At 38.5% G+C, this 18,097-nt stretch overlaps 1 protein-coding gene across 1 annotated transcript in view; it reads left to right on the top strand.

The window, feature by feature from the left end:
• fsip1 (fibrous sheath interacting protein 1) overlaps positions 1-18,097 on the top strand; it is a gene marked incomplete at both ends in the record, with an annotated part of 31,693 nt that overhangs the window by 1,070 nt on the left and 12,526 nt on the right. Inside the window, 3 exon segments of the mRNA XM_079261563.1 lie at positions 342-481; positions 668-787; positions 4,162-4,323. Of these exon segments, the coding sequence (XP_079117689.1) occupies positions 342-481; positions 668-787; positions 4,162-4,323 (422 nt within the window).

Genomic DNA, 18,097 nt, shown 5'->3' with positions numbered 1-18,097 from the left:
AATGTGGAGGTTTGGTACTTGAACAGTTTACTATACTATTTTCAGTTTTTTTTTTTAAAAATGCAATTTATTATTAAAAGAAGAAAAAAATCTAATTAATTTAAAAGTACTGTGGTTAGAAATCACACTTTATTCAGAGACACTATGGTACATAGAAATGTTTACATTGCTCTTTGTTTTTACAAATTTTCTTAATAAAGTAATTAATGTTGCTGTAAATTTATATGGATTTTGCTGTGTCAAGAAGCACACTTTTAAGATCTGATTTTGTCAGATGGTTGTTATGATAATTTACTATTTTGGTATTTACCTACAGACAAAGTGTGTGCTTTTCTTGACAGGTGAACAAGGACCTGGCAGCTTGACTGGGTCATTTGAAATGAGCTTTGAAGATGTTGGAGGTGACCAGTTTAAAGGTAGCCACTGTCCAGCTTCCAACCATAAGAGTGCACAGAAGGACTTTATCAAGAGAAACATTGAGGTCTGTCAAAGTTTATGTTGGGTGGCATACAAGTCACACCATTTGAAGAAAACATTTTAACGATTTGTTTTTCCACAGAAGAAAATACAATTCCCTTGTTTCCCCAGCTGGCCACATTAAAAAGACTTTAAGTGACAATGATAGTAATTTTCAATCTCTTTTCTCCAATGTTGTTCAACACAAAAGCTCGTAAGTGGAGAGGTGGGCCACGGGCTTTTGACAAATGCAGAGAAACAGCGTCTAGCTGATCTCCTTCGAGAAATAGATGAAGAGGAAGAGAACAGCACCAGCGGTGCCGACAGCGAGGTAGGCTGACATGGAGCTGTAATACAAAACATATGTTGCAGGATGCGTTTTAGTTTTTCTTTTCTTATTTTTACATCTCATGTGTAGAGGCCAAATGGTGATGAAGATAATCACATTCACTGCTTCTGCTTACTCTTTACTTACTCTTTATTTACATTTACTACCAATTTTACATGTAGTAGTTTAGTACTACAATTAAAATGATTCTATTCTCAAGCATTTATTCAAAATTTTTTAATATAATTTCTGTATTTATAAATAGTTTCTTTCGTGATCGCATTTGAATTAAGTTATTTGTAACCTCATTATACAACTCAGCCAGTCTTTGGCTCTTAGACCAGCCTGTAAAGTATTATTGGTCAGATGTTCATGGTTTGATGAGCACTTGGCAACAGAAACCGTCCCTGGGCAGAAGAGTCAGACTACTCAAAGCACTTCATATTATGAACCAGATGTCAAATGCCATATGCGGTTCACTTGGAATGCTGTATGTTAATGATTAGTTTTATAATCTTGTTTTCACAGCAATTCCCTCCGCTGTGTTTCACCAAAATTCAGAAGCAAGGGTCTTTCATATTGTCATACAATAAGCCTCAGCTGTATTCACTGTGAGGGTGTGCTGATGGAGCTTAAAACCAAGCGACTGAAACATTTTCTTTTGAGGATTGATCGGTGACCCTGCCACCTGCAACAGTCCTGTGTTTCCATGGGAACCCACCTACACCCTCCTCACTTTTCATGTTCTGATATTCAATTAAATTTGCCTTAATAACTTTTTTGGCAGCGGATGAGCCAGTTTAAAGTCAGATGGGATAAAACCTGTTTCAAAGTGGAGAAAAATAGGTTAAATGAAACATGCGGTTTCATTTAACCTGACCCCGGCAGTAGTGCATGGGTAGAACATCTTGCCAGTTTTTTTTAATGTCTTAGTGCTCTTTTATGATGTCTGCTTTGACTTTTAGAACAATGCTGCAGCGATTATGGTGGCAGATACTAAACTGAGGCGAGTGCAGATGCTCTGGGTTTTTTTTATTGGCAGGAGGAAGACTTCCTGTTATTGCGAGACATGCTATTATGAATGGTCATGATGGCGGGAGCACATTATTTATGTCACCAGGTCTTTGGCAGTCAGGCATCCTAAGTTCTTAGGACTTCACGCAGTTCTTGGCCGAATCTCCTGGGACACATCAACCAAAAGCTGCTGTTTATCTCACACACTTCTTTCTTTTTCTTTTCACATTACTGACTCTGGTCCTAGCAACCTCTACAGTTTGGTGTAGTTGTGGTAACCTGAAGCACTAAATCAGTAGCCGTCAGTAATCGCAGAACACTGCCGCACAGGAGCACAAGCATTCATTCCTTACCTAAGGCCTCAGATGTTCTCAATGTGGAATAACAACTCATGATTAAAGACATCCTGATTTGACAACATTATGTTGCAGCTGTGTAAATTATTTTCATGCTTTCCTTATGTAGAGTAAAAGTAGACATTCATTTTCCCAACTTAGCTTAAGTGCCTGATGGGTTACTGCATTCTTATAGAGAATCCAATAAAAATATTAATTTAGATATCAAATAAATGATGAAAATGCAGCCAAAACAATCTGCTCAATGTGTCCAAAAGACTAAAAAATAAAAAAAAGAAGAAGAAAGAAAAGCAAATCAGGCTCTTTAAGTCTTATTAATAGCAACTTCAAAGCATGTGCATTTTTGGATTGTGGATCTTTTTGGATAATTTTATTTTGGATTATTATTGCATTCATGCAGAATGATGCCAAGCAAGACGCTAGAATGAAACTATGGGGCGGATAATATGAGAATTTTTGTTCTTCCTGCTCCTTTTTAAGCATGGTGGTGTTTGTTTTGTGCTGTACAGTTTTGTTTGCTTCTGCATGACCATATGAGAAATAAACTGTCAACAAAAAAAATGTCAATATCTAAGCTTCAAGGAAGCAAATAAGCCCATACCACAAAACTGATTATCGTGGAAGCAGAATGAGTTTGATTGTTACTCCATTAGGTTGTTATTTCATAAAGATAGCTTTTGGTAAGTTGTGTAACAAATCCAAATGTTCCTTTTTTGATTAAATTGGTGTGGTGGTTACCACGGCAGCCTCACAGCAAGGAGGTTGCTGGTTTGAGCTTTGGTTGGGAGTGGAGGTATCAAACAGTGGCCTTTCTGTGAGGAATTTGCATGTTCTTTCCAGGTACTCTGGCTTCCTCTCACCATCCAAAGACATGTTAGGTTAATTAGTCACTCCAAATTCTCCATAGGAGTGAATGTGAGTGTGAATGGTTGTTTGTCTCACTGCTTTGGCCCTGCGATGGACTGGTGACCTGTCCAGGGTGTACCCTGCCTTCCAGCTGTTAACTGCTGGGATAGGCTCCAGCCTCCCAGTAAATGAATTGCTAACATAACTCGATCATCCAGAGGAAAGATTCTGAGGAGGACCGAGTACACATAACAGTAAAAACTAAAGTCTTTCCATGGCTGTGTTTTATGTCTTGTCCATGCTTGCATGTTTCACATACCAAGTGACGGCAGGTTTAAATCTTGTTTTTGATATTTTTATGTCATGTCTGTCAGAAAACTTAAATTTTAACCTGCGGCAGTTGGAAAAAAAAAACCATGTATGTGAACCAGTACGTCAATGTCATGTCTAGGACTGAAATATTTTTGAGAATTCATATAAACTGCTTCAAAGTTAAACAAAAGAATATATCCATCTTCAATGTAATAAGTGTGTGTCTTAGTTTTCTATTTAGGATATGAATTGTGCTCCATCTTGTTATAAACCCTCTATGTTTGCTGTTTTCTCACCTGTCAGCATGCAGAGGTTACAGCTGTATTATTTTTGTTATTATCTGCTTGAGATCATTGCATTATTACTCCAGTCTTATCACTACACTGTGATGCGCTCAACATAACCCACCAACTGTTTTCCATAGGGTTTATACTCAGAATTACATTGTAAAACTGCTATATGAAGCTATCATAATGAAGAAGCTGTTGATATTGAATTAACCCTTTGTAAGGCACTCAATGAAATACCTTGAAATTAAAAATTTTAACCTAAAATTGTCCTTCATATACCAAGACCTCCATTCTGTTGTAACATTTTCATAAATTTGTTTCATGCTGAAAATGCAAGAAAACAAAGCGATCAAAATTAGTCACTTAAAAGAGTTAATGAAAAACGTAAGAGCTAAAGTCAGACTCGCATCTCTCCCTTGATTCAGACATCATTGTCACAAAATTGCTAACAAAGAACTAGCTAGATAATGTTTATCATAGCTCTGTTTAGGTTGCTACAGAGAAAATCAGGCCTGTACCCAGTGGAGCATGACATATTCTACTGATGCTTTTCTTCCAGGAGGTTATGAGGGCCGTGTCAGTCCTGACAGGCCAAGGTTACACCCCAGAGCCATCTGATTTGGAGCAACTGATCGACATTGACTCCAAAATTGGCCTTCTCCTTCCTGTTGAAGAATTCCACTCTCTGCAAAGCTCTTACACAAATCTAAGCATGTCTCAGGTATTTATCCCAACACACTTTTTAAATCAGTGATGATAACTCGTCCAGAACTGCTTTTAAGCAAGATCTAGAAAATCTGTTTTAATTTGGTATGTAGAATATCTTCTTAAACAACACCCCTGAAAACAGGTATCTATTGTTTTTTTTATTGTCCTATTTACTACATTTCTTGAACTGCATGTTTTTATCTAAAGGGATTTCAATTGATGTTGCATGCATATAACAAAGACTGCCAAGGTTCATGTTCTTTTTAATGGTTTCCAGAGTGATCAGGTCCTGTACCAAGCCTGATCGGCTTGTCCTTTGCTATGCCAACTTTTATAAAAATGTAGCCAAGTAATTTTTGTTTGATCCAAGTTGCAAACACACAGACAAGCACAAGGCAATGACGGCATACTAAATTATAGTATACACTCATTAAATGTGGTACATTGAGTTTCAGGTGTGATCTGGTCAACAAACATTTAAGAACCAACCTCACAGATATTTCTAACTGTAATGTTTGCTCCAGTTTTACAGGGTCACTGGGTTTTGTCCTGAATCTACATTTGAACTCCATGCATCATCTAGGACTTTATCTCATTGTTTTTTTTTTGCCAAATGGCAAGCTCTTTATTTGCAAAACCAGTCGGGGAAAAATTATATTTTCAAAGTCAGTTATGCGAAGCCAGCATGCTGATTTCTACTATCTAATTGCAGTACTTGAATCCCAGTGCTGGAAGGGCAAATACTCTACATATTGTATGTCACATTGTCCTGACCATTTGTTATTGGCCTGATTACCTCAATTTCAGACTGTGGATTTTCTCACTTACTCAACTGATTTTACTTAGAGATGGCAGCTAAACCAATAAAAAATATGCTTAGCATATTAGAAGATTAGACAACAAAGTACTTCCCTGTGTATTTTGCCATCTATGTGGTGGTTGCACTGGCAACTACTTGTAATGGCTTAACTAGTACTTAGGATTACTGGTTGTGGCACTCATTTCTTTAAAATATAGCTAATAAAATGAGAATCAGCTCTTGTAATAGACTCTTTTAATTTGTTGTGGAGTTGACTCTTGGCTGATAGTACAAACTATGATAATGCTAAACAGCTGCATGTGTAGTGCAGTCTAATTTCCGTTCCATTCCTACCTTTTAATCACCTTCAGTGGTGTTTTTGGAAAGGTAGATCTGCTCATCATCTGCCCATCGTCTGCTTTTTATTTGCACCGTCACAGCAAATGCAGAGAACGCTTCACTTTAAAGTAGTTGCAGATGATTCCCTTTCAAACTCTTAAAACAAAGAAATAATTTATTTTTTGCTTTGAATGTTTACATTTTAGCTAAAAATGAAAGGCCGAATGCCACACCTGTTGTGGCACTGATTAAAGATAAACTGCCTGGACTGTGAATCTTTTCAAATCCAGCCATTCATATCATGTCAGTAGCTGTAAATTCTTAAGGAGGTCATGAAAGGAAATATGCCTTTGTTTTGCAGTTGCCCTTCTTGGTAGTAGTTTGAGTTCCTAACTGGAACCATTTGGAGAGCAGCTCAGAAACCTGCTTGCTTGCCTGCTTATTCCAGGCTCCACAAAACAAAAGGAACATATTTCTGTTTTAAAACCACCAAAAATGTTTTTTTTTCCTTCTGACATTAAATCATGACCTAGATTTCCCTGTTTCCCCCTGTCTCTCGTTTTCTTGATGTCTCAGATCGACGATATGTCACATTTTACATGAAAGGGGGAGTAATTCAACCCTCCCCAGTGCACACTCCCTTACAAAAGGGCTTCCAAGATTTAAATCTGCATTTTTAGAGCTTGGTGTTGCCTTTTTTTTTAATTTTTTTTTTTTTTATCAGTTTTCACTGATATTTTTCCAGTCTTGCAGCCACTTCCCTTGCAAATTCTAAAGTCTGTTGTTTGAGCTTGCAAGAGTGGATAGACTTTGAAAGGTATGGAACCAGTCAGGAGGAGGCCGCAGAGGAGAGACAACCCCCCTGAGAGTGTATTTACAGACCTGTTGGAAGCAGAACGGCGCCAATTCTAGAAAACAAACCATTGTTTTCTTCTTTTATTTGGAGATTTTTGAGACAAGAGACCAAGTGTCCAGAGCCAGTTAAATGCAGAAATCCATCTTTGTGCAAAACAGAAATGCTCATATACATTTTGATCCTTCATCCTTTGTGAGAAACCCAAAATCAATAAATCAAGATCAGCTTACTTTTTTTTGGATATTTCTTTTCCTGCCTTTTTTGGAAGGTGTAGAGAATTTACACTAAAATTTTAATCCAGAAATCCATCTTATGGCACCAAAAACTACAGATCAGTTATTGTGATAGCATCACTCATCTCAGAGCCAATCAGTGACTCATGAAAGTATTGATGGGAAAAAGCTTTGTTTATCTTTGCCTTTGTTTTTCTTTTTTTAGGATTTCTGATTAGATGAAAAAGGTAGCTGCAGGGCCCGTGTTGATGATCTCGACTGAATAGAATCAGAACAACTTCAAGTTTGCTCGTCATTTTTGTTGATTTCAGTCAGGAAGAAACAACACAGTAGCCAGAAGACAAGTAAAAAGATCAATAAAAACAATAAAAATGACAAAAATTTTATATTGGGTTATTTTTACATATTTAAAAAAATAGATTTTTTTAAACAAAAAAATCTATTTTAAAATTGTGAAGCAAAAATCCTGATATTCGATTTTTCGATTCAATTTTCCCAGGCCTAGTTGATATTGTGCTTCTAAAAGCATTGCTGTTTTTGCCTCCTTCATTCTTCTCTCCTTTACAGGCTTTAGCTGAAATAAGTATTTTTGTCATTAAAACCATGTGTTGGCATGAGACATCCATGTACAGTATACCCCTCCTACTGTACCACTGTGTGGTAATGCCTGCACCACCCACAGCTTGAAGCCTGCAGAGAGGTTTCTGTCATCTGAGTTTGCTAGTGTTGGTGACATGGGCGTGGATGTGTTGGAGTGTGTGTCACAGATCAGAAATACATATGTTCTTTTAAATGTGGCTTTTTTTTTTTTTTGCAAGTGTGGCTGCAATAAAAACTAATGAATGGCGTTATGGTTTTCAGTCACTGTCACGGTTTGATTGTGCGGTTGTGATTCCTTCTTGTAATCAGTGGGATTTAGCTACTTCTGCATTTGCATAGTAACTCCAGCTGTGTTTTTGTTATGCACTGGATAGATGTATGTTTTTGGTTGGGACTATGAGGTCACTTAGCCTCAGTATGTGGTTGCAGATGAATACCCATGATTTTAATTTTAAGTAAATGTTAAGTGAGGGAACAGAGCTTAATGTTGAAAACGCCCTTGTGACCAATATGATGTGGTCAGTGGATTGTTTGCAAATTTATCTAACCCAGTCCAGTCATGTAATTAAAGCTATGGGAAAGTGTGATGGGAATAACACCATACTATCCAGTAATTCAGCCTTTACTTTGCACACTGTTTTAAAATGCACGAAAGACACCCAGGAGACCAGTTGATCTCTTATAGTGTTTGATACAGACTTAACACCAATGCTAAAACGACTAATACTTAAATAGTGGTGATTAAATTACCCTCAAGTATACCACTAGAAGTGGTCAATGGAAAGACTTGTAGTCTGATCCCATTGAAGAGGTTTTGAAGTACACAGGACTCAAAACCTTGATGGCAGCATTAATGGCAGTTCTAGCGTAGTGCTAGAATGCACAACACACCATACTGTCATCTGTTTGAGTTGCTCGATCAGTTTAGAAATATTGACACCTGAAATATTGCCTTGTGGGTGCATGGTGGCATAGTGGTTAGCACTGTGGCCTCACAGCAAGAATGTTGCTGGATCCTCGGCTGGGGGGAGACTTGGACAGTGGCTTTTCTGTGTGGAGTTTGCATGTTCTCGTGGGTTCTCTCCGGGTGCTCCGGCTTCCTCACACTGTCCAAAGACATGCATGTTAGGTTAATTGGTTACTCCAAAAATGCCCATAGGAGTGAGCGTGAGTGGTTGTTTTACTCCGTGTTGCCCTGCAATGGACTGGTGAGCCGTCCAGGGTGTATCCTGCCTTTCACCCAAAGCCTGCTGGGATGGGCTCCAGCTTCCCTGCAATCGTTCATCGGACTAAGCGGTTAGGATGATGAATGAACGAATATTGCCCTGTGCAGTCTGATTGCACTTATTCAAATGATTTCATGGTTAATAAACTACATAAAAGTTTGAAAATAATTCCCTGGGTTTTCTAAGCATATTTTACACAATTTACTGCTTCTTGGGATACTTTGTACCATGCCATCAGGAAAATCTTGGCATAAGTAATGCTTCTTTCTGATGTGCCTACAATGAGCACATTACTGTTAAGCCTGCACAATGGAGAATGGAAGAAGACGCCATTCTGTGATGTATCATGCTAACTTTTGCATCATATGGACAGTTAGATGCATGCACAGTGCATACCTTTAACAAAGATATTCCAAACCTGAATATTGTTACCGGGTTAGCACATCCCCTGACAGCAACATCCCACGAGGGCACTGGTCCCACACGTGCTTTAATCTTAACGCCCAAATACCAAAGTTTTTTTTTCTTTCCAACATAACCATGTTTCTGTTTAATAGATGGCAGCAGGGATACATAAAAGAACAAGTAAACTATCTTCTCCAGAATACAATGTTCATGTTCCTGCTGAAATATTAAAACTGTTCTAATTGAAGACAGATAAAGGAGGTGAATGTTTCAAATCTCATCTAAAGCTGAAGCTTGGGATAATTTAGCATCAGCATTTATCACAAGCTTTAGCTTTAGATGAGATTTAAATCAGTCAACTTCTTTCTCTGTCTTCAATTAGCACAGTTTTAATATTTCAGCCAACTCTCTGATACTTTGAAATTATTTTAATTCAGTGTGTCTTAGTATGAAATATTTCCTATCCTTACATACACAGCCGTGTGCAAAAGGAAATACTTTAAGGTCTAAGCTTTTCATTCAGGATATAATTAAAAACTAGTTCTTTCTAGATCTTTGAATAAAGTAAATACGTCCCCAGATGAACAACTCCTGACATTATTTATTTGACTACAACTGAACTGAAATGCAAAGCAGAATATGAAAAATTAAGTACACTCACTGATTCAGTAGCTGGTTTTCCTTATGATGTTATCAGTTGATCTCATCATTGTGAAAGAATGTTGGCTCACTCTTCTTTCCAGCATTATTAAGTTCACTGATGTTTGCAGACATTAATTCAAGCGCAGGTCTCTTTATGTTTCAGTCAAGTTTTTATCTTTAGATTGATGATTACAACATCTTGTAATTTTGCAGTTTTCTTATGGATGTGCTGCTGTGCGTATAGGATCATTTTGCTGTTGCAAGACCGTTTAGGAACTGTAGCTGTCAGACAGATGGCCTCAGATTTAGCAATACAAATGCTTTTATATGTAGAGGAGTGCATAAATAACTCGGTCACAGAAAGACGTCCAGGTCCCATGCCTGCAAAATAAGTCCGCATCATCACCTCCTCATTGCTGTGCTTGACGGCTGGCACGGGGTGTTTGTCTCACCTCGATCTCTTCTGTCTAAAAGTCAGTGTTCCAGAAGTCATGCTGTTCTTTCACATGCAATTTTATTAATTATTTTAATTTTGCTACAGTGCTCTTTAGACATAGAGAAAAGTGTTTTTTTTCCTTGGCAATGCTTCCAAACACACTATTCAAGTCATTTTTTTGACTATGTTGCCATGCATTTTGAAACTTCCATAGACTGTATATGAAAGATGGACGGAGCCTCCGGCGGTTAAAAGTGAAGCCGATGCGGAAGTGAATAAAACTGCACACCGCTAGGGGCTGGCTGCAAAACAGAGCAAATCCCCATGCTCCAATGTTAAAAAGGCCAACTTCACAGCAGAAATAAACATATTTACATTCATTCATTTTCCAAACTGCTTAATCCAATTCAGGGTTGCGGGGAGCTGGAGCCTATCCCAGCTGGCTTTAGGCGAAAGGCAGGGTATACCCTGGACAGCTCGCCAGTCCATCTCAGGGCTACATATTTACAGTCTGGTTCAAAAATCCACTTTCGGTTTATATGTCAGGTTTACATTCATGACAACAGTGGGGGAAGTGAATTTTTTTCTGACTCACCCGTTTAAAAGTAATCTAATCTTGAAGTTTGGCATATTTAGGGGCGTGTCCTTTTGATTGATGGGTACCCAACCTCCTGCTTCAAATAAGAAGAACGCAGAATAACCGTGGTATTTATCCGATTAACAACGTGACTTAGCTTTAGCCCTCTTCCCTCCGTTAGCTGGTTAGCTCCTGTTATCTCCAAGTCAGCTCAGTTAGCTCTTAGCTACAGAAAGCTTAGAGTTCGCTCGATGTCAGTCATCCACCATAACGCTCACAGCCCCCCTCTCAGCTCTACCTCTTTACCCATATATGTATTTTCCGGTCGAGACGACACACATGCGTCTGACAAGATGGCGATGGCAGGAACCACCCAACGAGCTTCAATTCAGCTCTTCAGAAACCTATGGGTGACGTCACGGAGGCTACGTTCATCTTTCTATAAACAGTCTATGTAAACTTCATATTACCTGAAGCCTGTGAAGCATGAGCTGGCTAGGATGTCTACTTCTGACAAGATTAGCAGCTGTCTGCAATGTTTTTTCATTTGTAAATAATCTTTCCCAATGTAGAAAGACTCTAATGGCTTAGAAATGGTCTTATACAGTAGCATATCTCAGATTAATGGACACCATGTAAACACACTTGAATGCTTGACTCCAAAAAGTCTGCTTTCATAGACATGCTCACACTTACATATGTTCAATTAATACAGTGTATTGTTTAGCCACAAATTACATGGTCTTATTGTACTATGTGTTATACGTGACATGTATTCTACCTAAATCGAAGACTTTTTAAAAATTCCTTAATGTCCTGAAAACAAAAAAGTTCAAAATGAGAGAGGTTGTACTGTCTCTTTCACATGGCTGTATATTCTTCAGATGGCTGGACATTGGCATGGTGAGAGATGAGGTGCTGGAGTTGTCATGTGTGCTGTTTTCACTCAGTTTAAAGTGGTGCCACACCCTATAATTGCCGTGAGACTCGGTTTATTGTCTTCTTATAAACGCCTCTTCCACTGGTGTTACCCACAGTCCCAGTTGTGTTAAGTGGTTTGGGCAGTTTTTTTTTCCCCTTCTCATGGTTAAGATCAGACTTCGGACTGTTCTACTCATTAGGCCAGCCCATGATACATCGTTTATTCACACTGTCATATGTTAACAATAAACAAACCTTTATATTGTGTGACATCTATTTATTTGGATGGGTCAAATAAAGGACAAATGTTCTTTGTTGAATGTAGCAATTCTTACAGTCTTACAAGTACCCACATTTGCCACTGCAGTGAAAGATGTGCAAGAAGATGCTGGGATTGTTTTGCCATCCACATGCTTTTGATAAATATTCTATCAGGCATTTCTCTTCATTTGTGTCATTCTTTGGCAAAGACTGTCATTTCTTTTTTTTTTTATGTTAGCAAAGCACTGGGTGGAGATGATCCTAAGAGTGTCTCTTACAGTAAAAGCAACACAGTGAAGTATTTACAGTGGTTTGGAAGGATTACAACTGCAGTTTTTGCCTCTGCGATCTACAAAGTGAAAACTTCAAAAAGACTAGACACTTAAGACATTTGATGCTCTTTGGGTCAGTTTCTGAGAACACACAGGTGGTGCAGATATTGTAACATGGTATCACGTTCAGCATGTTTTTTTGGTTGTTGAGCACACTAGGAGGGTTTGATCTATGCAACAGTGATTGCTCCAGACCACCCTCAGTTTTTGAAAAAGAAAGCATGTATAAAGTCCAGATGACCTGCATGTGAATCTTCTAATACTTCAGGAATGTTCACTAGTCACAGAGTCAACAGGGATCCAAGATACTGTTGCAAAAACATGACCTTTGGAGGAGGAAAAGACAGCTTAGATACAAACACATTTAATATCTGAGACATTTCAAGATTGATGGATATACAAACCTGTCATTGTCTCTTATGGAGCTGCAGTAAATTAATGTGTGGTGCAACTTTATAGAGGAGGAATTGACATGTTAAGAGTTTTGATGCCTCTGTTTGCATTATCTTGACTTACCAGTGTCAGCTGTAGATCAGCAGTATATACAGTATAAGGCATGCAGCTGTGCTGCAGCACATCTGCCTCAAAACAGATGAACAGGTCACAGCTGGGCAAAATGTTTGACCAAGAGACATAGAAATAAATTGTAGACAGAGACAAAGTCAAGAGACTATCAAGCTTCCGAACAACTTGCTCACAAGTAGTGCTCGTGGCAAGGCATGTGGACAGGCCTTGGCAGGTAGCCTGGGTCCACGTGGCACAGCCAGAGCTACTACTACACTTCACTTTTGAATAAATGCAGAGGGAGAGAAAAACAGACTGAGACACAGAGAGGAGTGTGCTGTCCTGAATGACATTAAGCGTTTACGCAGAACTAACTTTCTTTCTTCTTAACATTCCTGACCTTTTGTATTGTTTAGCATCCTGCAAGCACAGGACAGTGTTATATTCTGATCAACAACCAATCAATTTCTAAAGTGTTTTGTCACAAATAATTAATAACAACCTGCCTAAATTATGTCAAAACAAAACCTCAATTCAGTCTATGTTGACAGCGTTGAAGTGTGTGTTATTTTTACTGCATTGAATGTGTGCTGCATTTGCTTGGATACAATATGATTTCACTGTTAAACAGCATAGTGTGTATCTCCAGTTGCTTTTGCTTTTGTTGGAGCTTTTATACTGCATTTTGTAGCCTAACAAGCTTGCAACTCAGAGTAAAACAAAAACATGTCATTTTCTCTGCCTGTGCTTTTAATGACCAAGTGACTTAACATGACCAACGAAGGCCCCCGGAGACAAGGTCAGCGAGCCATTTTGTGGCCACAGCATGCTAAAAAAAAAACATGTGGTTTGAAATGTTGGCGAGGATCCCCTTCGCAAAAGTCTTTTCCAGGGAAAAATCCAAAGAGCGTTTCTCATTCTGTCATTTATGTTTGTCATTTACAAAATACCCAGACATTGTCACATGTAGTCTCCTCTCCTATGAAGCAGAAAGATCACACATTGTACAAGTTAGCTTGTGTGAAGCTATAACACAACTGATTTCATTGTTGTTGCAAGATAGCTGCCACAAAGGAAGCTGTCCATGTGTGGCTTGCTTACAGTTTTTGACCAATCATATCACCATGTTTTTTTGTCAGACTTCGTGCTGTCCTTGTAATGCAAAACATAACCAGTGAGCTGTCATGTGCTGATGCAGTGTTGAAATGGACATATTCCTGTAGGGCTGTACATGGATACTGGATGTTGACATAAACATTTGTCTTGTGTTCTTGCTACATATTAGATGTATCTGGGAAAGGATCTGCATTCGGGGATCCAGCTGTTGTATTTGGCGAGACACACCACACATGCAGCCCACATTGAAGCGAAGAAGCACCAGAAGATAAATTTTGTGCTGGAAAAATCTTCAATGGCTCCTTTCACTAACAAACAATACTATTGATGTGATGTCATATATTCCACTAACACGCAGTCTTGTTAACTCTGCTGAGTGTTAAATGGCCAAGATTTGTTTGGGCTTTTATAAAGTGTAATGTTTGGCATGAAACTACCCACATCATTTTTTCTGTTTCATCATGTTGGACATCACCGGGTTCATGCATCAACTGCAGCAGCTGTTTAACACTTAATTGTCCTTATAAGATTGTAAAATGATATAGATTCCCTGTTTTAATCAATGCAAAAGACAAATATGAGCTATTTTGTAAAGTAATCAACCATAAAACTGAGTCATTAAAATGCCCAAATGGTTTATTTGCACTTAAACCATTTGTTTTGATGTCAAGCTGGATTCACATTGCAGTAATGTTACAGTCACATTATAGCCACATTGGTGCACTTACATCAGCTCATGACTGGAGCCCAACTGAAACATCAACAAGTCAGTATTCTTGTCTGATACTGGTCCATCACAGTTATACTGACATCATCTACAGTCATAAAAAAAAATAAATTCTTGTATTAGGACATAATAAGAAAAATATTTATCTTCCTCATACATGTCATACATGATACATACAGACAATGAACAATGACATATGACTGTCACAGAACTGAGAAAATTTAAATTCAAGTTTTTTTGCTCTTAAACAATATAAAATATCATTGATAATGTAACAAAACAATAAAATAACTGTTATTCCCTTTGTCACATGCAGATGTTTGAGAAAAATAAAGCCAAGAGGGAAAATTAGCTAACCAAAAAGAAAACCTATCCTCATTTACATTATTTCTTTTTTATCCCCAAAACCCACTGCAAGAACAATATCGATTTCATCTAGCCTTGGTATTAATACTATCGATTTTTTGGAGCCACCCCCCCAGCCCTACTCCAGGAAACACAATACAAAAGAAGTTAATTATCACATGCAACCTTTGTGTCTTTGCTGAGACATACATGTTTTATCCGAAACAGAGTTTGCTTCAGCAGACCAAATAAAGTAAAACTATGCAGCAGTTCAGACATGACAGGGACATCTGCCATTTTTGTTGAGCTGTTTGCCGGCTAAGCAGCGTCTGAGTGTGCAAGAACTTTTTACTCTGGAGGTTGTTGTCAAATCTTTGCAGTTTTATCCACCCAAAACTGTAACTGTGTAAACGAGAGGCCAGAAGGCAACCAAACCTTTTCGTTTCACAGTATTGTGGTGTAAACAGGGCCTATGTATACAGATAATTTTATGGCTGTGGCTGCAAAATAAATCCAAATCATGAGTTCTCCACTGCTTGGGTACAAAATTAGTATGAGGTTTTTTAGATTATTTGATATATTTTGCTTTTATCAGATTTGGTGCATTCTGATCAAACATCTTCCCTTTGATCAGGCCTATCTAAAAGGACACATGTTGATTGTTCACATGCAGCAAAGCTGCGCTTTCTGTGTGGAGTTTGCATGTTCTCCCTGTGTATGTGTGGGTACTCTGGCTTCCTCCCACCATCCAAAAGACATGCATGTTAGGTTAATTGGCTACTTCAAGTTGTCCTATAGTGGGTGTGAGCATGAATGATTGTTTGTCTCTCTGCGTTGGCCCTGTGATAGACTGGCGACCGGCCCATGGTGTACCTTGCCTCTCGCCCAATGATTGCTGGGATAGACTCCAGCTTCCCCGCAACCCTGAATTGGACTGAAGTGGTTAAGAAAATGGATGGATGGATGGATGGATGGTGCAAAGCTGACCTGTCTCACATCTTTTTTTGACAAGATAATACTTCCCTCTCACAATCTGTCCAAACAAGTCATGCTTATTCAGTCATTTTTATAACTCTGCCATTATGAACTTTAAAGTGGAACTATTATGTGCATTTCAGGCTAATTCATTTTTATGAGACCAGAAGAATTGGGATTGGTCAAGTTATTGTCACAAATCGCTTTATTTACTTCAGACCGACCCTCTCCGTAGGCTGTCAGATCAGCCTGTGGGCAAAACGAGTGGATTGAGACTCTTCCGCATTAAGCCCCGCCTCCCGCCACTGCACTACATCGGGAGCGCGCACCGCAGCTGCTTTCGCCGTCATTGTAACATCTCATAAACAGAAGGATTAGGCTAATATGAACTCAATAAAAAAACAAAATACAATGTCAACACATAGCATACAGCCCTACATGCTGGAACCTGAATCAGACCCTGAAAACGAAGTGGAAAACAGCAACCCACAGCAACGAATGCAGCAGGATGTCTCTCTTTGGTAAACTCACCAGCCATCGTTGGAAATAACTTTATCCCACGTTTTCCACCCGCCTGATGTGTTTGTACATGCCCTTGTTAACCAGTAGAAGGTAACCAATCACCAAACCTTATCCCCCGGGACGTCACAAGGATTTCCAAGTAGAAAAAACTCTCTAAAACAACGCGTTTTTCGTCGCCATGGAAACCGAACGGAGAGAGTGCTGGAACTCAAAGTCAAACTCAAACATGCGTTTAGGTGATAAAAAAAACAGTGCCGTTCACATGTCTGATGAGGATTCAACACTGTAACGCTGTAGAAAGCTCAGAAAACTATACCATAATACCATAATAGCAACCCCTTTAACAATTAACATCCACAGACCGGCAGAATTTGCGATGAAGCTCTTGATCTTGATTTAATTTGCTCTGAACATTGAAAAGTCATTGTGGTGATCCTGGGGTGACATCCACCCCTGGAAGTTAGTTATTTTAAGACCTGATAAGAACCATTGAAAAATGAACATTTTCAGTCTTAGAGTTTGCTTATTTCATGACTAATTGTCAGTGGATTATGTGTGAGTGACATTCCTGTTCACAAAGGCAACAATTCACATTCACAGTAATCGATTGAGATTGTCTTACATCCACATGTTTCTTGATGCTACATTTCCAACATTTAAACAGTCTGTCAAGTGATTTTTTCCAGTTTCATTCTGAAATATGATAAAGCATTGATCAATAAAGCATTAAACTACACTAATTCATCTTTCTGGGTCATCTTGCATGCAATTTTGCCCACAGATCTTCAGGGACATTTAGGTCAGAAGATTTGGCTTCTCATTAGATTTAAATGTGGAATTTAGGATTTGTTTATGATTGCCATCTTGCTTTAGAAGCCACTGACATCTTTACTCCTCGGTTGTCCAGACATACTGTGGCTTTGCCCTATGCTGCCAAACATTCATCGTAATTTCATCAGTACATTGGTCTTGTTTTCTAAATGCATTTAACTTGTTTGAATTTTCTTTTCCAAACTTTTGATTTGAAATTTTGGGGTGCAGGAAAGGTTTTTTTTAAAATGATTCTTCCACTGTGACCTATTTTTTGCTGGTGTGGCTGCACAGCAAATCAGTGAATCCCTACTCAAGGATCTGTTCAGTATTAGCCCTAAAATATTTTTGCAGTTAAACAATGTCTTTGATTTTCCTCACCGGGAGTCTTCCAAGCAGTTCTAAGGAAACTGTATTCATCTTCCAGACCTCTGCTCGACCTTATCTGTTTCTGTTAGGTGACATTTGTTAATAAGTCTGCACGTAGTAAGTTTAACATGTCTTGTCATATAACGTCGTCTTCCATCATTTATTTTTATTTTCAGAGTTCACCAGAACTGCTTTCAGAAGCCAGCTTTGGACTGTATATTGACACTAATATTTGATTTTTTCCTTCAACAAAATAAAGCAATGTTCAGGCTCATATGTATCATAACAGCAAAGTGCAGCCACGTTCCTTTCATACTAAAACAGGTTGACTTGAAAAAAATCATAATTGTGTTTGACATGTTTTTCATACTTCAATAAAACAAAGTCCAGGTCTTTGTGACCCCAAGATGATCCCGTGACCCAGATTGGTGATGTGTTTCAGCATGGGGAGTCAATTACAAGTTCTTTGCTGATGTTCAGATAAGCAGGAAGCATATTGCTTCTCTCCCTGCTCTTTTTGGAAGTCACTCAGTCTAACCTCATTCTGAGCTGAAGCTGTCCCACATTCTGGGAAAAGAAGCACTAACACTGAAATAAAATAAAACAGTTGCTGGAGTCTATTAACATCAAGAACTGTTGTTCCTTCTGTCTTCTCCAAGAGGTGAATCATCACTTAAGCTTAAGAACAAAGTCGACTTCACTGTGTGTCCTCGCCAGTGTCTTGGAAGTGGATCGAAGTGTTTAATCACTTATATTTTAGGAACATTGTTGACAAAGCAATACAAATAATAA

This window comes from Telmatherina bonti (assembly GCF_933228915.1).
Source record: "Telmatherina bonti genome assembly, chromosome: 22".
In the NCBI taxonomy this organism is placed as follows: Eukaryota; Metazoa; Chordata; class Actinopteri; order Atheriniformes; family Telmatherinidae; genus Telmatherina; species Telmatherina bonti.
Note: the sequence above shows the minus strand (reverse complement) of the source record. Positions and strands in the feature narration are given on the sequence as shown.